Genomic DNA, 26,468 nt, shown 5'->3' with positions numbered 1-26,468 from the left:
CGTCAAAACTGAGCTACTAATTTACTTCCTTCCAAAGAACAGAAAATGGGGGAAATGCAATGGTAGCGATGTACGTGTCACTCATTCCACAACACTGCTGCCTGCTTTTGATAGGAGGAAGGCGGAGCAAATGGGTCATGAATTGCTGCCTCTGGCTTTGATCTCAAGGCAATTAAGTGGCAAAGCAGCTCCTTTACTCCAGATTAAACCTACTAAAATCAATGGGACTACTCTTGGAACTGCCAGATTGTTCTAAGACAGGCATCCGCAAACTGCGGCCCTCCAGATGTTTTGGCCTACAACTCCCATGATCCCTAGCTAACAGGACCAGTGGTCAGGGATGATGGGAATTGTAGTCCAAAACATCTGGAGGGCCGAAGTTTGGGGATGCCTGTTCTAAGAGCTTCACCTAATTCTTAGAGCTTTGTGTGATAGGCTAGGATTATTATCCCCATATTTCATTTTGAGATAGTGTCTTGCCTACGCTCAACAACTTAACTTCATAGCTGAGGTGTGATTTGAACCAGGGGACTGTTGTGCCCGTGTCCAAGCCTTCCAAATTAGGGTCAAACGTTCAGTACTTGATCCCAAATGCATTATAATTATATAGAGCACAGCAGAAGAAATAATCAGGCTTTCGCTGCCTAACCTCGTTTTCTGATGAGCTTGCAGACAGAAGCACCTCCTGCGCATCGAAGAATTCAGAGACAGATTCCGACATGGAGAGCCTGCTTTCGTTAGAAACTTGCTGGGAGAGTGGGAGACTGACATGGATCTGTTCACCTGCCTGCAAAAAGGAGAGAAAAAAACACACACATAAAATCCAGATGCCCTCACATGACAGAGAAAAAGCAAGAGCATGCCTAATCAAGATGTTTTATTGGACAGGTGTCCTGCTTCTTCCCTGCATGGCCTCTCCTTCCTCCTGGTTTGGAAAATAAGTTCTAGCAAACAGAGAGTTCAGGTTGAAAAGAAGCCATTTTGCAAGGGGAGCGCAAACAACTTCTTTCCCAGCTAACACTCTCATAATTCTCTCTCTCTGTGTGTGTGGACAGAGAGAGATGCCTTCCCTCAAGATTGTTCCTCTGCTGCAGGAAAACCCAGCATCTTCCAGCACTGAGATGATACCTTGTGTTTGATGGGGAAGGAAGGCCCACCACTCAGCTGGCACACTTCAGCTTCAGGCTTCTTGCATGGCTGCTTTAGCATGGCTGCTTTAGCACAATGCTCTCATGTCCTGAAGCCCGATCTTGTTGGTTTGCATGTAGGCACACACACAGGGGTGCCCTGCAGCAAAATGTTGCAGCTCATCATTCCCTATTAAAAGGAATGTTCTTGTTCCAGTTTCGAACCGTTCCTTCCTTCCCAACCTAGCATTCTACTGTGTTCTAGTTTTTTGTTTTGTTTTTTTGCAACTGTCTCTACCTTTTGTAGATACTGAACATGCTCAGTGTTCATCATATGTTTGCTTGCAGGGTGTTTTTTTGGGGGGGGGGGTCTTAGAGGGTTTTTAAGAGGGTGGTTTTTTTGTACTTCAGCAAATGAGCCTGCTGATATGTTCTTCTTGTTTCTCAGTGGTCCCATTTTGACTACAATCCTTTTGGCACTCACCACCTGCCTTTGTCATTAGGATGGAGCTTATCTATTTATCTGAAGCATTCTTTACCTTAGTAAAGGGGCCCCTGACCATTAGGACCAGTTGCAGACGACTCTGGGGTTGCGGCGCTCATCTTGCTTTATTGGCTGAGAGAGCTGGCGTACAGCTTTTGGGTCATGTGGCCAGCATGACTAAGCCGCCTATGGTGAACCAGAGCAGCGCATGGAAACGCCGTTTACCTTCCCACCGGAGCGGTTCCTATTTAACTACTTGCACTTTGACGTGCTTTTGAACTGCTAGGTTGGCAGGAGCTGGGACTGAGCAATGGGAGCTCACCCCATCACGGGGATTTGAACCGCCAACCTTCTGATTGGCAAGCCTTAGGCTCAGTGGTTTAGACCACAGCGCCACCCACACCCCACATTCTTTACCTTACCCTTCAGTCAAAAAGGTTCCCTTACCCACACTTTTCTACTGTACCCCAAATGAATACCAATCCAGTGCAGTGCCATTTCCTCAGATGGAACGGCCCACTCACTACCTGAGGGATAGTTCAGTTGGTAGAGTATGAGGGCTCTTAATCTCAGGGTTGTGAGTTCAAGCCCCACATTGGGCGAAAGATTCTTGCATTGCAGCTAGATGATCCTTGTGGACCCTTCCAACTCTACAATTCTATGATTCTAATCAAATTTAAAAGATGTAAATGTTTTCCTTAGTTCAGGTCTGGAGCTCACGTCTCCCTTAACCCTCTCCTGTAGCAAAGCTCATCCTCTCGCATTACACACAGTTAATAAGCTATGACTACAAGATTGGGACAAGAAAGAGCATAGCACCATGGGGAAGGTCACTCCAACTAACACAGAGACAAGACAGTGGCTATAGAAGCCCTGGAACTCCAATAATGGTTCAGGGCACTCTGCATTTGTAGCACTCAGCAACTTTTTATACAGTAGCCTCACACACTTATATCTGACTATCTAAATACACTTCAAAGATTCTTCTGCCAGTTTTCTAGTCTATAAAGCTGACTTCAAATGAAGGAGGCTCCGAAAGAAATTTCCACTTTTGTCCAAGCAGAAGGGATTCATTAGGAAAGCACATGGTAATGGTAAATGATGAAAAATAAAGGAAAAGGGTGTGGGTGTGTGAGGAGACACTGCAACTTTAATATCATCAAATACAGAGCGTTAAGTGAGACCAGAAAAAATTATCTTATGGTTTGCTTCATGTGTTTAAATGACATCTGCTTTGTCTCACTTGGAAACTGAGCTCTCCAGCATTTTGGAGCTCAGTAGAGGCTAAGGGAGGATTGGAAAGAGGGAGACCAGACCCTACACAAGCTTTCCTACTGGTTATAGGGCTTGTTATTCTGGGCAATCATTCTAACTTCAGTTAATCTATTTCAGCAAGGCAGTATTAAGAATAACTAGCGTTCTTAACAACGGCAGTACATGTGGACTAATGTATTTCCCTTCCATCTTTCCATATTTGAAGTGTGAGGATTGGTAACTTATTGAAGAACAGGGATGGAGAGTAGGAATAAATGAGTAATTCTCACAACGGAGGGATGCAAGAAGTGGAATGCCACCCAAATCGGAACTGGTGTTTTTCAACTTGTTCATCAAGGATCCTGAGTTAGGAGTGAGCAACAAACTTTCCAGGTTTGCAATTATCCCAAATTATTGAAGATGATGACAAGAATGCAAAAGAACTCCAAAAAAAGGATGCCTACAAAATGTTGAGCGAGTAACATAATGGCAAATGTGGTTCAATGTCGATAAATGTAAAGAGATGAACATTGTGGCAAAAAAAAAAAAAAAAACTGAAGTCATACATATAGTGATGGTGTCTGAGCTGAATGTGACTGGCTGGGAAAGGGATCTTGGGATGGTAGCAGATTGCTCAATGAAAATATTGACCCAGTGTGCAGCAGCTATGAAAAAGCTAAAAATCCATGCCAGAGATCATTAAGAAAGTGTCTGAAAATAAAATAAAAATGTGAATACTGTAATGCCTTTGTACGTGGTCATACTTGTAATACTGAGTACAGTTCTGGTTGTAACACCTCAAACATTTATTTATTTTTGGTAGAATTGGTAAAGACCAACCCAAATGATAAGAGCTGGAGCAACTCCCCTGTGAGGAAAGCTTACAATTATTTTAGGCTTTCTATAGTTTCTGGGGGGGGGGGAGCTGAGTGAAAAGTTTATTTTAAAAAATACACAATATGGAGAAGGTGGATAGTCAGAAGACTTTCTCCCTCTCTCGTAACATTAGAACCCAAAGTTATTAAATTAATCTGACTGGCGAGAGTTTCCAAAGCAACAAAAGGATGTCCTTCTTCATATCACACATATGTAGCCTATGAAATTTGCTACTTCCAGATTTGTGGTGATTGCCACTTGGCCAGATAGCATGACAAGGGGGTGAAGAAAACTCATAGAGGAGAAGGCTACCAGTCGGGAAGGCCATAGGCCAACCCTAGGATCAAATGCAATCTGCCTCTAAATACCTGTTGCTGGGGGTGGGCTGGGCTGTGGGTGAGGTTTATTGCCCTTGTGGCCTTCCAGGAAACAGAGGTAGTAGTGCACTATGGGAAAAAGGCCATGTGACTAAACTAGTCTGGTCCAGCAAGACTCTTCTTATGGATTCTTGGCTGCTTGCTTAAAAGGTAAAAGTAAAGGGACCCTTGACCATTAGGTCCAGTCGTGACCGACTCTGGGGTTGCGCGCTCATCTTGCGTTATTGGCCGAGGGAGCCGGCGTACAGCTTCCAGGTCATGTGGCCAGCATGACAAAGCCGCTTCTGGCAAACCAGAGCAGCACATGGAAACGCCGTTTACCTTCCCGCTGCAGCGGTACATATTTATCTACTTGCACTTTGACGTGCTTTCAAACTGCTAAGTTGGCAGGAGCTGGGACTGAGCAACGGGAGCTCACCCCGTCGCAGGGATTCAAACCGCTGACCTTCTGATTGGCAAGCCCTAGGCTCTGTGTTTTAACCCACACACCACCCGCGTCCCTGGCTGCTGCTTGCTTACTTAAATACAAATGCACCAGAAACAGGGCTAATTCTTTGACTGCTAACACCAAACCTTCCACTTCTCAGTTTTCCAAAAGGAATCTCACATGAACTATAGTTCATTACTATCATGAATGCTACTGGAATTTTTTTTTTCCTGAAATGAGCCTGATGCACTGCTTGCCAGCTTTGCCAAAGAGAATGATTTAGTCATTAGTGATAACCAGTGGGATTTGACTACTGTAAGTCCATTAGAGCAATGACAAAGTCTTACCTCATCAGGACTAGGGATAATATTTACACTGACAACCTGATCACAAATAACAGACTCTGAATGTATTCTGTTCAAGCGACTCCTTAGTTCAGCATTCTGGTTGATAGCCTTAAAATAACAAAAATTAAATATTTAATTTCAAATGTACAAGACAGCACAAAGCAGAGTCAAACCACTGCCGTACCCTATATTCAGGCCAGAACCAAAGTGTTATATTATATGGATGGTACTTCTAAGCAACTAACTTTTTTCTCCAACCATTAGTACTATGTCCAGCAGTTCTGGTTAGGTATGTTTCCAATACCTATCTCAAGCCAAATTAAACTCATTTAACTATTCTGGCTTTCTTCCATAGAAAAAAGTGCTGGTAATTTGGTGAGTACGCTAAGGATTCCTTGACAGAGGTCTGTATCCCTCCTCACTTTAAACAAGTTTATGGCCAAAAGCAAGAGGTGAAATAAATGTGATCAATTAAATTTATACATATGAGGAGCTGTGAAGATACGAATAGTAGTGGAGAAGGGGAGTTGATTCTAGTCAAAATTACCACCCAACGCCCAGCCTCTTTTCCACCGGTGAAGGAAAAGATATTAGGTTCCTACATCATTTTACATGGTGGGAAAGGAACATGGAGAAAGGATTATAAACCCCTCCTTTCTCCTCCAATCAAATGTACAGCTCATCCATAGTGACACTTCAGTGTTGTTGTTTTTAAGTGGAAACTGCTCCTACATCTCCTTGAGTTTGGCCCCAAGATTACAAACCCCCACACCTTTGCTTTGGAGTAAGCTACTTGGTGTGACTTGTTGTCTAAATATGCATGGGACTGGGCTGCCAGAAAAGTAGACACACCATTAGCCTTTCCTTGCTTTGTTAGATTCTATAAGACAATGAAAGAAGAAACCCTAGTTGTGTTTGCTTCAGGGGAACCTGATTATTTGGAAGACAAGCACCATTTACAGCAGATGGTTGTATGTTTCGCCACTGAAGCTGTTGTATTTGCTTCTGAATTCAATAATCACAATTCAGCCTTTACATTTATTTAAGGTCACCCAACAAGACCGGTCTATCCTCTTGAATACTCTGCGCAACTCGCACAGCAAAAACAATACTGATAAGTTAATGGGTCATGCTTATAATGCTTTAGCATCTCAACATTAGACCACTGATATTGTCCATAGTATATCATTCCATATTACTGACATAAATGAAGACGTAATAGAGGAGCAGAAATAGTTTACACTTCCCAACTCATGCCATAACCTACAGCAGGCAATGGAGGAATCAGATGGGTATGAGGTTCAGGCTATTTCGTCAGAAAGAGAACCTCTGGAGCATTGGTCTTCAACTGGTGGTTTGCCACAAGAGCGCTACCAGCACACAAATGTACACTAAAAGGTTAAGAAATGGGTCCCCAGATGCATGTTTGGATTAAAAGTGGATCCGGGGTCAGAAAAGGTTGAAAATACCTGCTCTAGAGAACCTAGCAATAAAACAGAGTTCTCTACCACGGTCTTAATCAGAGGATGACTCCTCTGCATATTATTTTTTCCCCTCCAGTTATGCAGACGTCAAATTCTGCAAAATAAGGCAAGAGCCCTTATTCAGCCAGATTCTGCAGAAAGGTGGAAGCTAGGACACTAGATCTGATCAGCTGGCACTAGTTCCTTGAATGGGTAACACACAGCTTTATCTCTGTAGCTGTCTTAGCAGCACCCCTAGGAACTGTCCAAGGTCCTGTTCCTATCTGCTTTCTGCTTTGACTGGCCACTGCCTGAATCCCCTGCTGTCTAATGATATTGGGCAAATAGTCACCAACCCTTATGCAAACAGGCAGGAAGAAGCAAACAAAGTAATTAATCAAGTAAACTGCATTTGTTTGCCCCGAGTCAAAATGAAAGTACTGCAACACGGAAAGTCAAAACTCTGCAGGTTTGCGGCAAATGAGGTAAAGTATGCAAAAATTTCAGATTATTTAATATTTAATTTGATTATTTTAAAAAGCCAGTCAAGTTTAATTCATTAGGTATGAATTTCGTTCAGCATCGGCAGATGTACCTCTTTAATTTAGACAGCACTACCCGTACTAATTTAAGTACTGTATTGCAACAGCAAAAAATAGAGCAACAGCAGTGAGAAAGCAGGAAGAGGACTGATGAGATTTTGGAAGGCAGTACTAGAGGTGCAAAGAAGTTGAGACTGCGAAAGACACACTCACTCACTCCCTCCCTCCCTCCCTCCCTCCCTCTCTCTCTCTCTCTCTCTCACACACACACACACACACACTTGTAAGGAATGAACATTTGATCTGCTAACCGGAAGCTTCTTTTTCTAATCTCAAAGATTTTAAGTTCTTCTACAGAAAATAAGCTCCTCATAAGAAGAGAAGACTAGAATTCTTGGGAATCCAGTGGATTCTACACTGGAAACAAAAATGCATGCTTTGCACAATAAGTTCTTGGCTAAAGCAGAATAAAAGGGGGGAAATGGTTTGGCCATTTCAAGATTTTAAATCAATTCTCATTACGAAAACCTTGCAAACACACGGCAATACTGCTATTAATTTGCACAGGACAGTGTTCCTGGTTCTTTAGAAACAAATATATTGGCAGCTGCCGTCTCCAAAGAAAGTGGCACTTGTACAGATAAAACAGAAGACAAGAGAATAGAATCCAAATGGACTCAAGAATTAGCATATGACACATACGATGAGCTGCTGTCTCCCCCCACTTGTTCTCTGCCTATCTTTTCCCAACGTAGAGAAAAAAGATCTATTCTGGATACCGAAGGAGACCGAAGAAAAAGAGGACAACTCAAGGAGACCATAGAATAAGCATGGCATCAGGTGACATAACAAGAAAAGGTGGCGACATTGTATGAAGCAGAATACTGCTGAGAGCAAGATGACAGAACAGAGGTTAAACAACAGAATACCATTATCCTGGTTAAGTGAAGCAGTTCATCTGATGCTGCAGTTCTCATTTATACTCTAGTGCATAAATCCTTAGCTCAATGAAGCTTTATAGTGAAAGCAAACTGGGTAGAAGCGCAGTTCTTCAAAGACTGAATTGAGTTCTGTCTGGTTAGCTGATCTGAAAATGGTGAAATTATCTTGTGTGTTTGTGTACATACATATGGACAAAGCTGGATAAAGCTACCAGGGTGGGTCAATGAGACTGGCCTCGGTTTCCTTCATTGAACATAATGCATAACTGGGGTGGGTGGATGTAGATTTTATTGTAAGATGAGGCAAGCTCAAAGATGGCAAGCACGCAGGATACTGCTGCTCCAACATTAATATATCCAATTTTTGCTGAAATGAGAATTAGAATACTACTAGGGGGTCCCAAAACCATAAAGTTAGTCCTGCTGCATGGCTCAATTTTACAGCTATAGACATACAAGTGATGCAACAGAAGGAACATACAAATACTTGAAGATGAACTGAGGCTGAAGTGGGGTGAAAAGTGATCTTTTATTTGATTAAAGTTTTTTAACAGAACCAGCACCCACAGACTAGTTTCTTTGTGATTATGCAGCACTGGACTCCTCAACCTATATTATACCCTGTATTGAACAAAATAATTCAAAATGTAACATGCTATTAATAGTGTACAATTTTGCATACTATCCCATGCTTTATTTCTATCTGGGGTTTTTTGTATTTTAAAAATATAAATGAAGAATAAAAAAATAACTAGTATCTGGACAAGAAGAAGTTGCCTTTATCTGTATTTTCCTTCTTCTTCATAATCCCTAACCCCATTATGTTTGAAAGTATAGGGTAGATCAGGACAGGAATTCATCAGCATCATCACATTTGATTTTGTCATTTGTTTTTAGAGAGTTATCTGGCATTTGTGGAAAGCAATGCCACAAATGGCATTTACCACCTGTGGCAAACAACAGTTACAAACCACTGGTATTTCCAAAACCAACCACCTGAAAACGTAGCCAATAGGCATGTAGGATCATACCTGCGAGAGGGATTGCCTGAGACACGTTATCTGTGTATTGTGCCCAGCGAAATCATGTTCTGAAACCATCTGCTTAAGCTTCTCCTTCTCTATCGCTATGCTGTTGAAGGCAGACCTCAGAAGAGAATGTACTGGGGAGAAAACAGAAACGTCTCTGGTAGACATCACAGGCCTCTGCATGCAACTTACAAAAAATATGTATCAGTGAACATTTTGCACAGTGCAATCCCCAATGCTACAGAAACAAGATGCAGATTTTGCAGGGCCGAGCCTATCACTTCCGAACTTCCATATGACCTACTTTGGATAACCACATATGAAAAACGGCCATTAGCCATGGCTGGAGTTTTGTCCTTATGTACACAGTGGAGCCTATGGTGCTATTGTTCCTCGCAGAATCAGTTTAGTCTATTTTTCTCTCATCAACTACGGCTATGTCTCAAATATTCAGGGTATTTCCACACACCCTGCAAAATAGGGGGAAGGGGGCGATGCGCCACTCAGGTCAAGTGTATTTATATTCTGTTCTTTAAAGCATATCTCCATGCTACATGATCATTGATCACTGTGATAATTCAAAGGGTTTAGTGCAAATAATAATAATTGGGGGGAGGTGTCTTAAATTTTAGACTATAGGAGCCAACAACTTGTACATCTTTGGCTCGAATTTTAAAACATGGCATAGCAAGTGGGTGCTGATCAGGTGGGAAAAAATGGCAAGGCATCACCTTGCAAACTTGCAAAATTCATACTGCAGGAAATCTCTTCCTAGCAACTGCATCAGTGTGTAAAGGACGTCTGAGAAGCACAGCTGAAATAGTTGAAAAGTGAAACACAAGGGATCTTTCGAAATTTAACAGGATAAGAGAGAAACCTTCGGCAACTGCACATTCAACTTGCTAGCTTCAGTTTCTCCCACAAATGAAATAATCAACACACACAATGCCTTGGCCTAAAGCTAGCCTACTCTGTATCAAGGTTATTTCCACTGAGATGCTGCTGTTGCAATTACCTTTCTGTGCCATGAGGCAAAACTCTTCTTGGAGTTTCAGGTAGTCCGTGGAGCTTTCCAGGGGGTCAGATGCATGGCTTGGAGGAGGCTGAAATTCGATGTCTGCACAAAGGTTAGGATTGGATGAATGCAGGCGAACAGGAGACATTGTAGCGCTGAAAGGAACCTAAATTGGAAAGCAACAGATACAAGGGACTGTATCTTTCTTCCACACAACATCTCACACAGCACCATAAGACTTTTCTCACTTTACCATAGCGCTTAATATTTATGAGTCGTGGAACTGTTGCCAAGAGGTATCTTTTTAATTTCCCTGAAATCAATGTTGATGCGTTATAAGCATTAATTTTTGAGGAACAGGATTTCAATTCAAACCTGTTGTTACAGCTTGCAACATAAACAAGGAACAGTGCTTTCTAAGTAAAGCCAAACACAACCAACCATGTATTCAGGGTGGGACATTAAATAATAGAGCTTCAAGTGTCTTCCAGAACTATTCAGCAGAAATCAGAAAAGTGAAGGGAGGCATTTTAGGAGAGAGAACTTTACTAAATTTGTAGTCTGGCCTTCCAAACATGTATGAAGAATGTATTAGCAGCTAAAAGAAGATTGAAACAGTACTATTCTCTCCAGCAAGCTGGAGAAATATGGCTAAACATCACCAAAGAACTATGAACAGATTTATGAAAGTGCTGGTACATCGGGAAATTGATATATAATATATTGCATTGGTACATCTACAAATCACAAAATGTGAAGTTAGATGCATTGGGTGCCTGTCTTTTAATGTAGAATGTCAATTTAATTTGTTGTATTTATCTACACACTGCACAAAAAGACATTGTGTATATACAAGGCACAGAGAGACAATCTTGAATCATGTCTTCAAAACATACCACCTTCACTTTTCAGTCCCTTCTAAGAAATATGTTTGTATATTTGTTTGTGTGTGTTTTCTCACATTGCTGTTTTTTGATTACACAGAATACACACAAACATATAAGCATCATGCACACATCTGCAGTGCTTTTTAAAAATAATATATAAACTATTCAGTGATGACATGCAAGACAAAATGCATTCAGCCCCAGGTGCATTCCACGGCCCAATGTTCAAGCATTTTTGTGAACGAATTTGCAACCCAATTCAGCACTTGAATATAAAGTCAAATGTTAAATTACATTGTTGTCCAAACAGTTCATGTAATTTAAATGTCAATTTCTTGCGGTGGGTGTTTAAAAAATATATTACATGCTTTTGAAATATTCTCAACAGGACCAGCATAAAAAGTCATATTACTTTACATTTCAACAGACAATGGATTCATTGGCCCTAGCCAGTGGGAATGTCTTAGAATACAATCTTCTCCAGTTCTTTCAGGAACCCGGACTTGCACAGTATATAATGTAAAGTTTTAATTCATCAGTTGAAATGTATTTTTGAGAGATTATACATCCTGTTCTGCCCATATACCTGTACTTATTGCAGCTCTTCTACTGCTACTCAGTCTCTTAACATTGGCACTTTATGTTAATACATTTCTTCCATTCAGCTATATGAAAAACAATAACTTTGAACCTGAGTTAAATTTAGATAGGAAAAAATGGAATGCCTCCCCCTTTTTGGGGGTTAAACAACAATCAAAAGGAGTGTTTTCCTTTCCCAGGGGTACTTCCAGTATTACCATAGGCATATAATATCCTTGTATTACAATTAGATTTCATACTAAATTAAAATTCTCTCTTTAACAATTCCTTAGAATAGCCTTTTTTTGGCAAACAAACTTTGATCTCAATTCCTGATCCACTTCCTTCAAGTTTGTAACTTTGCCCTTTTCAGATGAGATCCAACATGATGCCAAAGGATTGGACACCCCCCATCCTATCCTCTACACTGCAGCCAAAATCTGCTCCGGTTGTCAGGCCCTTCTAAATCTAAAAGATCATTATTTTTAAGCTGAAAGCAATCTCTTATCCACAAAAAGCAGGCTGCTTCATAATATATTTTTAGGTCGGGCAGGCCGTATCACCCTCTTTCTTTAAGATCTATAAGAACTGTGTGTTTTATTCTTGGTCTGTTTCCTGACCGGAAGGTGTATGAGGAAAGCTGTTCTCAGCCTTATACTTTCAAGCTGAGGTGGGTAAAACCTTGGCTCCAGTAGGCCTGGAATATACACATATTATAATTTTACGGCACATACATATGTATGTGTGGTATTAAGTGCATTCACAACATGGCTGCACCTTTCTCAGTTGCAGCACTGCCTTCCATATCAACTATTCGGCTGCTCTCCCCCCTCCCATCTCAAAGTGGATCCACTACAATTTTGTCATGCAGTGTCATTATCTGCTCACCCAGGAGATGCCTTAAAGCTACAGTTACCACCTTAATCTCCCACTCCATATTACCTATCCACCTAAAGAATGCTTCCAAAGGTGTCCTGTTCAGCTCAGCTTCTTTTCTCAACCTCCATTTTCAGATTTCACAAGCTTTCACAAGCTCCATTTTCAGATTTCAATTGTCGTATCCTTTAAGACCACTAATGTTAATAATAGCTTTAATTCAAGGCTTAAGCTTAGTATATCCAAGGTCATAAACCTTTTAACCTGGTATCTAGATCAGCGATTCTACTGCTTGAGCGCTCCGGAATTGGGCTTTCTCACCTGGGGGAGGGATCGCTGTTTGTTAGCGCCTGAGGTCTCCTTCCCAAGCCTCCCGTTCTGGTCTGGGGGAACCCTTCCACACCGCAGCTGATCCTTACAGGTTCAGGACACCCTCCTGAGCCTTCTTGCGGGTTGTGAAACCCTACAACCCCCGCTTTACCCCGTTGGTGAGTGTGCGTCTCACAGAAGATGCAAAACGCGCTTCCGAAGTCGATCCGCGGTGAACCGGAAGTCAAGTGTTGGTTATGATTCAGTGTGGTTTATGGATTGAGTGTTGCTGGGGCAGTGGTGGTTATATCATTTTATTGTACTGATTTATTCATTTATCTGAATGCTATCCTGGCATAGTATGCAAAGGGTGGGTGGTAAATTAAAATAAATGTGTTCATCCCTTGAATATTAACATCATTTTCTCTCAACATGCAATTTGGCTTGAGTAGCAATTTGTTATTTCAATGAAATATCAAGGGCCTCTTGCTAGCCAACTCTCAGGTATCCTCATTTCCTGACAATTCAGATTCATTGTGTCAACCTTATGCAACCATGTCACCGTAGGCCAAAGTAAATATGTCTACTTTCATTTGAACTACCGAATTAGGGGAACATTCTGCTATTCCAACTCTTCAAAGAAGCCAAATAATACACACTTTGATTTATTTACTTAAATTTTCCTTCCACTGGAAGTCTAACTGTTTTTTAAAAAAACAAAGTAAAATACAATTGGTGTGGCAGTAATATGACTTTTTGAGATCATGGAACATAAATGAAACTTATGCAAAATAATATAGCATGACTGAATTTATTTATGGACCTGGTAACTACTATACAGTACTTCTCTTCTGCTTTCTTGATTAAAACAGTCACTTAATAGAATTACAGAGTAAGACCCTCTGAGTGTTTTTTTATAAAAAAAAATACTTACTCTCAAATGAGCATTGGAACCTTAAACATATATAATCACTTTCCTAGTTATACTGCATAGTATAAGCATATGTCATACTTTGATATTTTTATTATTGTTGGTTTGTTATTTTATTCTTTTTTAAAATATTTGCTGTCAGCCATTTTGGACACCTCCATATGGAGTCAGAAAGCTGGTTATAAATTTTATTCTAAATAAGTATAAATAAGTATACTAACAGGATAAAGTCAGGCTCTGACATCACTTAGCATGGCTTCTCGTGTATCATTTCTCTGCCAAAGTCCATCCTTTTTTATATACATGGTGCCTCCTGTTATGCATATTTTATTTGTTTGATTATTTCTACCCCACCATTTGATCCAGAAGCGTCCCCCAAGATAGCTTAAGTAAAATAATCAAATATAATTTAATTAAAGCTCTCATTTCCTTTTGCATACTCCATTGATATGGGGCAGCCATTTCCCTCAAACCCCAAATTCTCATTGGCTGCTCCTATCCTCCCTCTTTCACTCTGCTAAGGACAAGAAATGGGGAGGTCAATTGTCTTGTTGGGTATTTCTCGCTCTTTCTCCACACCTAGATGCTAATGACCATCCAACAGTGGTTGAATGGTCATTAATCTCAGCATATAGAGAAAAGCATGTGCAAACAGGTTAAACACAGTTATTGGTATGTTTTTTGTTTTTTTAGAGTTCTCTGAGGAAAAGGCTCCAAAAATAACCACACCATGAAAAAGCAGCGGCAAGACTGCTTTTAATCAACAGTGAAGACATGCTACCAGAGAGAACTCCTTTTCACTCTTTTGCACATAGCAAAGTGCACCATGCATACAAAAACAAAACAACCAAAAACCAGACTTTGGCTCAGGGAGCAGTGTCCAAAATGGTTACACACTAAACATACAGCTAAACATACACATTTTAAGCTGGAATCATTTAGACCTGAAAGTGCTTAAGTCTGGCTAGATTTTGTACAATGTTTGTTTCCCCCTTTTTACTTGGTTGCACTGTAAATATGCACAAGTTAGATGGTTTGTGAGCCCACAAACACTTAAAGAAGAAGTGACACAGCTTAGCCTTCCAACCTCACCCTTCCCACGCTCCCCAGAGTGTCATGAGCGCCACCTGCACATCTACATCAATGTCTGCAGCTTCCCATCTTTAAAGCTTCTATGCGCCTTGACTGTTAAATCCACTCACTGTTGTAGCCACTGCATCTGCTAGTCTCTGGCGACGCCGTGCGGTACTGAACTGGCCTTTCAGTGGTGTCCCTTCCTGACAGTGAACGGGAAAAGAACAGGGAAGCAGAAAGAAGGGGGAAAGGATGATGGCAACTCAAGAAAGGTGGTCAGAGAAAAAGAGGAGGTTCTTCCAACTTTTTTACTTCTACAAAGGGCCAATCTGCAGTGCAATTGAAGAAGAATTGAGGAAAGGGGAGTCACCAAGTTGCTCCGCTATGTGTACCTCATCCCCAGTTAGCCCATGATAAGCTGCACAGAGTAGGTTTCTAACTCAGTTCATCACAGACTGTCTGACAATTAAGACACTGAAGAAACCACTGCAGCACCACTTACCCAGCTGCTATAATGTGACAATTCTTCTTTTGCAAACATGTGGAAAGTCATTGGTCTAAATACAGTAGTCCTAATAGGAAGAAGCATAAACTTTTTGGCATCAAATAGTGTGGTCTAAATCCAGCACAAAGCGATGGTTGCTTAAGGCCATTGAAATCACTTTGTGTTGAATTTAGGGCCTATGCTTTTCTTATTCACACACGTGCAAGATACATTAAGAAAAATTGGCTACTAAAAAGTTCCTGGTGGCATTTGATAGTTGTGAACTACAACTGCATGTCCATAATGTATGCGTGTTATTTGGCATGCAAAAAAACCCAACAACAACAGGAGGCTATGGGGTGAAAAGACGACAAAAATCCCAAATATGGATACGGTTCAATTACATTACACAATGTAGCGGAAATCACCCAGAATGTTGTTCTCTCAGCATGGACGTCTACTAGACGTAAGCTAACTAAAGGTGTTTGGGAACTAAGTATTTCTCTGCATAAAACTTTATGCCACCTGAGATTGCAATCTGTTTTGGATTTCATGCTACAAGTTTCACCCAGACCGGCCGTTCAACATTCAACTCTTTACTTCTGAGTTGCTATTGTTTTCTTGAATGATCAACCTATTCATTCATTCCAACATATTCTGCATTATCCCTAAAGCAATGTCAAGGATGGCAGACAAGCACTTATTTAAATCACTGTCTGCAGGCTGTACCTTCGAAAAGAAGTGAGTGATTTATAACAGTCCTTCAACATGCCATTAAAAATCCAAGTGGCACTCTAGAGTAAGCAGTTTTGCAAGGGAATAATAATAATAATAATAATAATAATAATAATAATAATAATAATAAATTTAATTTATACCCCGCCCTTCCCGGTTCAGAAACTGGGCTCAGAGTGGCTAACCACAAATTTAAAACACTTAATTACAATACAACATAAAAACAGCATAAAATACAGTATAAAAGCAATCTTCATGAAAAGGGAAGGGGGAGGGAAGAGAAGGGGAATAAAAGATCAGGCTAAATTTAAATTGAAGGCCAGGCAGAATAACTCTGTCTTACAGGCCCTGCGGAAGGAGGTTAAATCCTGTAGGGCCCTAGTCTCAGGGGACAGAGCATTCCACCAGGTCGGAGCCATCACTGAAAGGCCCTGGCCCTGGTGGAGGATAGTCTGACTTCCGGGACCTCCAAACTATGGTTATTCATAGACTTTAAGGTCCTCTGCGGGGCATACCAGGAGAGGCGGTCCCGTAAATACTAGGGCCCTAAGCCACAAAGGGCTTTAAAGGTCAAAACCAGCATCTTAAACCTGACCATATACTCCACCGGGAGCCAGTGCAACTGGTAAAGCACTGGGTAAATATGCTCCCTTGGAAGGGACCCCGGGAGGAGCCTTGCTGCAGCATTCTGCACCTGCTGGAGTTTCTGAGACAGTTTCAAGGGCAGCCCCGCGTAGAGCGAATTACAGTAGTCAAGCCTGGAGGTGACGGTCGCATGGATCACTGTGGCCAGATCGGGGCGGGAAAGGAAAGGGACCAACTGCTTGATGTGGTGAAGGTGGAAAAATGTCGCCTTGGCTGTTGCTGTAACCTGCGCCTCCATGGAAAGGGAGGTGTCAAGGATTACACCCAAACTTTTAACGGAAGGCATTGGCACTAATTGGACCCCCGCAAGAGAAGGGAGTTGGTCCCTCATCCCCATGCCATTCCGACCCAGGCAGAGGACCTCTGTCCTCGAAGGATTTAGTTTCAATTGGCTACCATGAAACCATCCAGCCACAGCTTCCAAGCGTAGCTGTCAACCCTCAGATTTGGGAATGAGGAATCCTATTGGGCTGTCAACTGTCGGATATGAAAGTAAGGGCGCTGAATAAGGGAATTTCCCACAAAAAAAGGGAAAGTTGACAGCACTGCTTCCAAGCATCTGGTCAGTGTGTCCGGAGCCGAGTCAGTGTGGCCATCCATCAGCAGACAGAGCTGAGTGCCATCAGCATATTGGTGACAACCCAGCCCAAAGCTCCAGACAATCTGGGCAAGGGGATGCATAAAGATGTTAAAAAGCATCGGGGAGAGGATTGCGCCCTGCGGCACTCCACACACCAAGGAATGGCGCAACAACATCTCCCTCCCTAGCGCCACCCTCTGTCCCCGACCAGAGATAAAAGAGCACAGCCATTGTCGGACTATGCCCTGTATCCCCACGTCGGTGAGGCGGTGGTCCAGAAGATCATGATCGACCATGTCAAAGGCTGCTGACAAATCTAAGAGAATCAGCAGTCCTGACCCGCCTCCATCCAGTTGTCTACGGAGATCATCTGTTAGGGTGACCAGAACCGCCTTGGTCCCAAAACCAGGACGGAAAACGGACTGAAATGGATCTAAAACCGATGTTTCCTCCAGAAACCTGCCAACCTGTTCAGCAACCGCTCTCTCAATTACCTTACCCAGATACGGAAGATTCGAAACTTGGCAGTAATTGAATAGATCTAAAGCAGGCATGTCAAACCTGCGGCCCTCCAGATGTTTTGGACTACAATTCCCATCTTCCCCAACCACTGGTCCTGCTAGCTAGGGATCATGGGAGTTGTAGGCCAAAACATCTGGAGGGCCGCAGGTTTGACATGCCTGATCTAAAGGATCTAATGAAGTTTTCTTTAAGAGTGGACACACCACTGCTTCCTTCATCTCCCCAACCAACTTTTTTTTAAAAAAACCCAAAACATTTTGAGTGGTTTTCTTGAAGGCAACCACACAACTATGTATATCCACGGGCAACTGAAGATAGGGGACAAAGTATGTACCACAACTCCCACCTCTGCTGGTAAGCTCTGAAAACGTTCCCTATTTCAGGCTTGCTCAGGGCTTTGTATGAGATATTCTTTTCTCAGTCCAGGAGGAGGGAGCAAATCTTAGGCATGCAAAGATCCTCCTAGCTTTTTACTTTGTCAAGTTGTCCCTCAATTAAAAGAAGTGAACAGATAGGAGTTCTGGGATATCCCAGGTACAGGTAAAGCTGATAATGTGCAGGATGAGGTAGTCCTTTTTGTCCAAGAACAGGGCAGGAAGAAGAGGCGAGAGCATGCAAGAGCCACAGACTCATTCACTCTCTCCTGGGTTAAGAGGTTCAGTTTAACTAGGCTCTCAATCATAACCAGGAGCTTCTCTTTCGGTTCTTGTGAGCCATACATGAGAAACAGAACACCACGTGAAACAGAGAGCAATGTGTTCACAGGCTGAATATACCAATATGGTGTTTTTTCACATGGCTTTCCAAGGCCTCTGCTTCCCTCCCTCTCTTTAAGGCTAAACAGGCCTTCAAATTAATTTCATTCAACATGAAAACAAGCATTAGCAAGTCAGAATGGTCCCGTGAAGCTGTTAACATAGGACAGGGTCCCCAAACTAAGGCCCGGGGGCCGGATACGGCCCAGTCACCTTCTAAATCCACCCCGCGGACGGTCCATGAATAAGCATGTTTTTACATGATTAGAATGTGTCCTTTTATTTAAAACGCATCTCTGGGTTATTTGTGGGGCCTGCCTGGTGTTTTTACATGAGTAGAATGTGTCCTTTCATTTAAAATGCATCTCTGGGTTATTTGTGGGGCATAGGAATTCGTTCATATTTTTTTTTCAAAATATAGTCTGGCCCCCCACAAGGTCTGAGGGACAGTGGACTGGCCCCCTGCTAAAAAAGTTTGCTGACCCCTGACACAGGACTTGGAGCAGAGATAAGGAAATTTAAATTAGGATGCAAGCTTTTCTGACCAATCTGCATTTCCTTCAAATTATCAGTGTTCCTTCTTTAAGAGAGAGAGAGAGAGAGAATATTTTAAGACTCTAGCAGCATGTGAATCTCACAAGGATCTAGTAAGAACTAATGGAAACTACAAATTCTCTTTTTAAAAAAAATGGTACTAAATTATAAATAAACATACCAAGAGTTGCAAACTTTACAACATGGAAAATTCAGTTTTAAAATGTTGCAGCACCTCTTCTCTTATAACCTCTTGAGTTCTTATATTTTCTGGTTGCATTGGAAAGCAATGAACCCGACTACTGTCTGCCTGTGCAAAACTTTGTGTCAAAACTTCTAAAGCAATCCAGGAGTTTGTGGGTCATTTGTACACACCTCTGGATTAAAGCCTCTATGAGAGAAAAAATATTTGAAAAGGAAGGGTGGTCAGAAGGCAGACTGACCAGCTTCTGGGGCTTTAGACATGAGGTGGGGATTTTGTTGGAGGATGGAAATTGTACTCCGGTAACATATGGAGGGTGGCAGGTTCCCCACCGTTGCTTTAGAGTTTCTGAGATTTTGGAACATTCTCTGGAAATTTCATCTCAATGAGTCACTCTTTCATTACAGCCCAGAGAAAAGGGGGGGGGGGTTTACATAGGAAGAGAGAGAGAGAGAAAGAAAGAAACTGGCTGACATTTAAAAGAATAAAGCCTGGTAAAATTGAACACTTAATTCAACAAACATGGACCCTCCACTGCAAACAAGAAATGAAGTTTGTTACACAAAACGCTCTGCATCTAGTTAGCACTTCAGAAAACAGACATTACTACCAATGACACAGAAAAAATGTAAAGAACAGCACAGAAGGTAGGTGCTACATTACCTACAAAAAGCTTCATTTGTCATGTGTACCATTTTGTTAAATCACTGGTTTCTTCTTCCAGAAAATATTTCAAGAAAAAACTTTCAAGAAAACTGTGGTGAAATTTGAAAACATGAACTCAGTACCTGAAGCTGTATTTTAGCATCTTTGCTGACACTTTTTGTTCTCCATCTTCTTGTGACACGCTTGTCTTTCTTATCTACACAATTAGCCTATATAGTTAAAAGCAACAAAGCATTGTGTTAAAAGCTCATACAACCAACCAACAAAGACGATACTGGGAAAGTTAGTAACAAGAATCTTGGTGTTAGTTTTCAGCAAATAAAAATATGGTAAGAATGCTAACCCAGGATCTCCATAAAAAAGCAAACAATGTGTTATTTTAAAACAAATTTAAAAGCAAACTAACTTTGGAATGCAATTCTAAAGTCATTTACTTTAGACTTTTCTGCCTAAATTCAGTGAAAGGATCCTTGCTTCCATAGGACACTCATTAATGTGAAACAAAAACAAATAACTGAATATTAAATTACTGGAACAAAGTATCTTATAGAACAAAGGTTATGGAAATTTGTAATGGTTGCAGTATTTACAGTCCTCACAGAACTGGATTATAGCAACAAGTTATTCTGCCCATGCTTGGATATTTCATAATTGAATATAGAGTTTCTAAACTTGACAATACTATGCAGGCTGACAACTGGTTTCCTCTAGGAACCATGTTTTCTATAACAAAACACATCATTATTTTTTAAAATTTGGATTTCAAAACTTACTTACCTGCATATCCGTGAAATTTGGAGCTGACTGAGTCCTCTGAAGTATTTCTAAGTTTTGAAGAATTTTACTGAGTTCCACAAGGTTTGACTGGCAGTGCGTAAGGTCTGACACAAATCATATTAAAAAAAAGTACATTAGTTACCTTGGTCAAGATTTTATTTTTTCTGTGGTATCTCATACCTTAAATAGGATTAGATAATCAGTATAGTAGCACAAACACACAGTTTGGGGTGTGTGTGTAACTTTTAGCTACGCTTTGCATAGGCATAATAAATTATGCCCTAAATGAGGGACTCAACATACAATCCCTGCACTATTTCAGTCTTCTTAATCCAGGCTCCAGATAATGAACTATAAATCCCATCAGAGCGACCCTTAATTCCATAGGGTATACTCTGAGTAAAAGTTACTTGAATACAACCCAACATGCTGGATGTAAATAATTAGGCAAAAGAAAGCTAAAAGCACATTTCTTGCCAATTCCTTTTAATTATTGCACTGGTTTTTGGTTGGGCTGGGCAATCTCCCCCCCCCCAATCTTGATTAGCTGTTTTATAAAGATCAGCAGTTCAATATACTGCCATAATGGCCAGCAAGCAGCCATACCTCTGCCATGACTCATCTTCATCAGATAAAAAGCACTCAGAATATTGGTTGGTTAAATCTCCATTTTCTGTTAACTGTCAACTTACTGAGTATTGTAAGGAACATGTGTTATTGTAAGGAACATGAAGCTGCTGTGACATGTTGGTTAGTGGAATACAGCCTCAGAGCGGCTTAGCCAAGGGAATATGTCCTTCACTATGGGCTCTAGAAGTTGGCTGTCCATTATCTATTCTAGACCAAACTTTGGGTCCCCAGCTGTTGTTGCACTACAACTGCCATCAGCCCCGAGCACAGGTCTTGTTACCTAGGGATGATGGGAGTTGTAGTCAAACAGCAGCTGGGAACCCAAGTTGGAGAAACACTGGCTAGACCAGTCATCCCCAAACTCGGCCCTTTGGACTACAATTCCCATCATCCCTGACCATTGGTCCTGTTAGCTAGGGGTGATGGGAGTTGTAGTCCCAAAAGAGCTTGAGGGACGAGTTTTGGGGGTGCCTGGGTTAGACCATTCGCAGCATGCCATAAAAACTACAGATATAACATTAAAAACTAATCAGGAACCCTCATTAAAAACAAAACAAAACAATAGCTCCCAGATACCTTGACACAAACTACCGTAGATAGATTTAGAAAAAGGCTAGTGCCAAACAATGTTAACCTCCATTTGTAACCTGAAAGTCACCATAGGCAAGATTCATTGTGACCAGAAGTACCAACAGATTGCCCTGAAATAGTACCCCCCTTTTATTTTATTAGTTATTAAATTCATATGCTGCCCTTCATCTGAAAAGCACAGAGTGGTCACAAAATACGTATTAGCAAAAAACAGTAAATCCACCCAACAATTGCATATAGGGAAATATGAATAGTACATGGGAACTATCTATTAGCCAGAAGCAGAGTACCTATAAATGGAAGGAAAGAAGATTGACTAGAGACTGACCTTCTGCACACCTGTCCATCTCCTCAGAGTCTTGCAACCAAGCAACTACTTTACTTTGGCCAGTGGTACACGTTGCGGGGAGGCTGTTGCTGCAGGTAATAGATGGCTGCCATGGGAAATTATTCTGTGCGACCTAAAAAAAACAAACCCCAAAGATTCGAAAATTGTATTACTGAATACCAGGAGAAAAATGGCTTATGCTAAAATCAAACCATTGGACAAGAAACAAATGATATCCCGTTTGAAAGGAGGCATGTATGAATTCAGCATCTTAGCCCAGTGGTTCACAAACTCCCCACCACCATTTGAAAATTGATGGTGGTCTTGGTTTTTCTGCCTGTTGTAACAATTGTAATGCACTATGCTGGGTGCTTCACTGTTTTTAATTGTATTTTCATTGCGTCCTTTATTTCTTTTAATGTATTTTATTGTAATACAATTTGCATTCCATAGAATTAAAACTGCGACACAATAAAATACAATGTACAGGACAAAATAAGCAATAAAAATACAATTAAAAATGATTATGTATATCAAATGTGGACATGCCGCAAACCACCTGACTCAAGCTTGCGGTCCTCTGGGGGACCACAATTTGGTAGCCCCTTTTCTAGTCCACATAAAACATCAATAACAAGCAGTTCAGCAGAAAGTGGCAAAAGCAGGGAGTATTTGGTTATTCAGATTCCTCTTCACTTCACTAGTGCTATCAATAATGGCACGCATTTCCTAACGGACGACAACGGTTAGAAAATGTGGTGAATTATTAAACAAGTATTATGAACATCAAGATGGAGATCTTCAGATCAGAGACGTTTTATACCTTGGCCTCTAAGGCAGCAACATTAGCAGCTGGTGAAGATTCAGTAGTTGGCGCTGAAGGGAATATGTGGAGTCCGGCATCTCGTGGTGATCGTACAATCTCGTTCTGACGGTATAACCTGTGGTGGCGCAGCCTCGATACCCAAGCATCAAACGAGTCCTGGGATTTTACCTAGTGAGAACGGGGAGCTCAGTAATAGTACCTGACTGTTTCAAATTGGAAAGAAAACTAATGGGAGACATTGCTTACTTTCAAATGGTAAATATGCTCTTCAGTGTCAAGGTCTATCCTCCGAGCTTTCTTTTTAATCGACATAACTGACAAGCCAACATCTATGCTCCCGTGAACCTTTCCTTTCTGAGTCTGAAAAATAAAAATGAAGAGAAAACATTGCCAATGAGCTGGGGAAAATAAGGTCATTTATTTATTTAAGTATTTATATACCACTAAATCATAATATATATATATTAAAGCGGCTTACAACATTAAAAAAAGATAAAAACCATACAATAAAATTTATGGTGCCCAATTGAAATATGTTGTTTACTAGGTCAGAAACATCAGAAATTATTATTAGATGGGGAGAAAACGAAAACATCACTTTTCTGGAAAGGGCATCATGAAGATAGGAATGCATTGCCCTTTGATTTCCCAATAAACACTTTCTCCATGGCTAATTCTAAAAAAAAAAGGGCTGCATTTCATATGCTACATTAACATTTATTAGAATCTCTGCTTGTTATAGACTACACGCTAAAAGCTGCAGAAGATAAAAGAAAATTAAAAGATATAACTAAATAGTCCTTCACCAAACAAAACATTCTTCTCTTCTCCTTTTTCTACATCAATCATCATCAAAGGAAATATTAATTATAATATTGGATTTTTATAATGTTACCTTTAAAACACGCTCTAGTATTACTTACATCAATTGGCGACTTTGAATATTTCAACATTCCGTTATCCAAGACAAAAAAGCGCTACGGGGGGGAAACAATTTGTAAGAGGTCAAATAAAATCTGGAATATGTAAAATAATATATCTAATGAAGACAAATGTCTGTTCCTCGTGGTTACCAAATGACGAGCACATAGCAGAAACCATGCTGACAAGACATCTTGCTTCCATTACACAGCCTCGATATGACGACCCTCTGAGCCACTAAACTTTGTATGCCTTACAGCAGGGTTGAGGAACCTGGGGCCCAGGAGTTGAACACAGGACTCTGTGCCTTTTTATCTGGCTCTCAGGACTGTTCCCAGCCTACACGTCATCTCTTCCTCAGCCCTGCTCTACTCTCAACTCAAGTCCTTCTGTCTGGCTGGAATGCGTCCTTGAAATATGCTCTACCCTAGGCTTCCTCAACCTCAGCCCTTGAGATGTTTTTGGCCTACAACTCCCATGATCCCTAGCTAGCAGGACCAGTTGTCAGGGATGATGGGAACTGTAGTCTCAAAACATCTGGAGGACCGAGGTTGAGGAAGCCTGCTCTCCCCACACCTCTGACTCCATCCACCACTGGCAAGTTGCCCTGTGAAGTTGCTCATGAAGAAATGCAGCGCTTGGGCTGAAGAAAGCAGACCACCCATGTTTTACAAACATGGAAAGCAGGCAACCCACCACCAACTGCCATGCCCCATCTAGAACTCTGGCCTTGAAGTCCAAACTATAATGGAGATGACCTAACAGGAAACAAAAGACCTGCATATGGCTCCCACTGTTACCTTCCCTGCTATCTCTCTCTCTTTTTAAAGCCACTATGACAGATTGTAATTAGGAGCAGTGCCCTCAAAAAAGAGAGAGTTTGTTTAACCTTGTGCTCTCTGGCTGTTCTCCTCAAAATTTCCCCTTACCCAGTTGCTTTTCCCCTGCATAAAACAGCAGGGCATGATTTGAAAGAAACAATAGTGAGGGTGGAAAGGGTCAAGCATATTGTCTCATTGTTTCTCCCCTCACCACAGACTCCTGAGGATGTAAAAAACAGTGTTGGAAGAATGTTGCATTGAATGTCTAGTTTGGTCCTTAAGCCATCCATTGAATTCATCAAATTCAATTTCCCAGTTTTCTGGAGTTGAGTATCCTGACTAAACAATGCACGTATGAGAAAAGGCAGATAAATGCTTAATAGCTTCCTAGCAATACCAGCAGGTATCTCAGCTACAAGAACTGCAACTGTGTAGTAACAACAACAACAACAACAACAACAACAACAACAAGACTAAAGCCAACGTAGCTAATAAGATAAATATGCAAATACAATCCTTTAGTGTGAAAACAGGGATTGGCTGATTCTGGAGCATAGCAATCTGCCACATATGATAACGACCCTTTGCTTTTTAATCTATAGTAATAGATAATCTATAGTAATAATCTATAGTAATAGATAATCTATAGTAATAGATGTTTAAGGATGTTTAAGGATGCCTTACCTTGTGCCAACCTTTCAAAGGCCATTTCCTCTTCTTCAGCATGAATCCTTCATGTTTGTCTGGCTTCTGGACATTGGTCTGCCCAATTTTGAGGCCTTCTATAATTTCCCAGTTGTCTGGCTCCTGAAGGAAGAAGAGTGGAGGAAAAACACCAACAAATTATGTGAGTTGAGTTCAATATTATCTGAAACACTTGCACTGTGTTGGATGAGCAGCGGCAGATCTTGGGGTCTCAAATTTCATTGGTGCCCTGTGTGATGCCAAAATCCAGTGCCCTCTTGGTATATTGCCAAAACAAACTTCAAACGAGTCTTTAAACAGGGCCTTGAAGCACATTCTTGAGGCACGCCTAAAACATCAACTTAGCAACAAGAATTCTCCCCAGCAACAGATTGCTGGAGAGATGCAGTTGAGTGTGAGGCAGTCAAGGGTTGGTCACATAGCTGCCAAGTTATCCCTTTTTTAAAGGGATTTTCCCTTATGCTGAATAGGCTTCCTCGCGAGAAAAGGGAAAACTTGGCAGCTATGGTTGGTCATTGAAGCTGCCAGAATATATGAAAGTCTGTGAACCTGTCTCTCTGGCCAGATAGCTGAAGGGAGCAGAGATCTGTATATAGTTCTGTTTCTTATTTTATATGTAGACCAGTAGCATTGTGCAACTTCTAATGTCTAAAAGACTTTAGAGAATAACTGCATGGGTGAGGTGTTTATTCCTGTCACAGGAATTCACCAAGAGAGGCCTGGACTGCTGCTGCTGTGAAGACACAGGGAAACTTTCTGAGTAAATCTGCTGAGACGAAGGAAGCCCAAGAGTTGGAGTTCACGCACTAACATGCCCCCCCACTCCATTCTAAATCATAGTTGCAGCACCCCCAAGGCTGTGAGCCCAGTGTAATCATATTGGTCACATTCTCCTAAATCCACCTCTGGTCCGAGCCATATCTTCAAACCATTAAGGCTGCAATCCAATGTTCATTTCTATAAAAATAAGTCCCACTGAACTCAGTGAGACTTGACTTCTGAGGCCAGCTACTCAGTACTGTGTCAAGACCCATCAGCGATGTTATTCTCCCCAACTCTGCAAAGGGAACTCTTTCAAATCAGAGTGCATGGATCAGATGGAGACAGAGTGGACTGGCTGGCTCAACTTTCATAAACTGTTCCAGTCTCATGCTGTTTTATAAATTGCATGCCCTTTCTAGAAGCTCACAATAAGGAATAAAAAGGGGT

The 26,468-nt window shown here is 41.3% G+C and overlaps 1 protein-coding gene across 13 annotated transcripts in view; it reads right to left on the bottom strand.

Annotated features, from left to right (window-relative positions):
- Positions 1-26,468, bottom strand: part of OSBPL6 (oxysterol binding protein like 6) — a 96,525-nt gene that overhangs the window by 21,282 nt on the left and 48,775 nt on the right. For 3 of the 13 annotated variants that reach the window (XM_060280773.2, XM_035134514.3, XM_035134534.3), the window contains 12 exons: positions 25,239-25,361; positions 23,736-23,789; positions 23,059-23,172; positions 22,810-22,980; positions 21,987-22,119; positions 20,438-20,541; positions 19,783-19,869; positions 14,666-14,740; positions 9,882-10,047; positions 8,870-9,000; positions 4,893-5,000; positions 650-787 (listed from right to left, as the gene is read on the bottom strand). In XM_060280773.2, the coding sequence (XP_060136756.1) occupies positions 650-787; positions 4,893-5,000; positions 8,870-9,000; positions 9,882-10,047; positions 14,666-14,740; positions 19,783-19,869; positions 20,438-20,541; positions 21,987-22,119; positions 22,810-22,980; positions 23,059-23,172; positions 23,736-23,789; positions 25,239-25,361 (1,404 nt within the window). The remainder of the gene's footprint in view (positions 1-649; positions 788-4,892; positions 5,001-8,869; positions 9,001-9,881; positions 10,048-14,665; positions 14,741-19,782; positions 19,870-20,437; positions 20,542-21,986; positions 22,120-22,809; positions 22,981-23,058; positions 23,173-23,735; positions 23,790-25,238; positions 25,362-26,468) is intronic. The other 10 variants (XM_035134552.3, XM_088676645.1, XM_088676651.1 and 7 more) reach the window with 5 other exon arrangements.

The sequence above is a fragment of the Zootoca vivipara genome, chromosome 1 (assembly GCF_965207765.1).
Source record: "Zootoca vivipara chromosome 1, rZooViv2.hap1.1, whole genome shotgun sequence".
In the NCBI taxonomy this organism is placed as follows: domain Eukaryota; kingdom Metazoa; phylum Chordata; class Lepidosauria; order Squamata; family Lacertidae; genus Zootoca; species Zootoca vivipara.
Note: the sequence above shows the minus strand (reverse complement) of the source record. Positions and strands in the feature narration are given on the sequence as shown.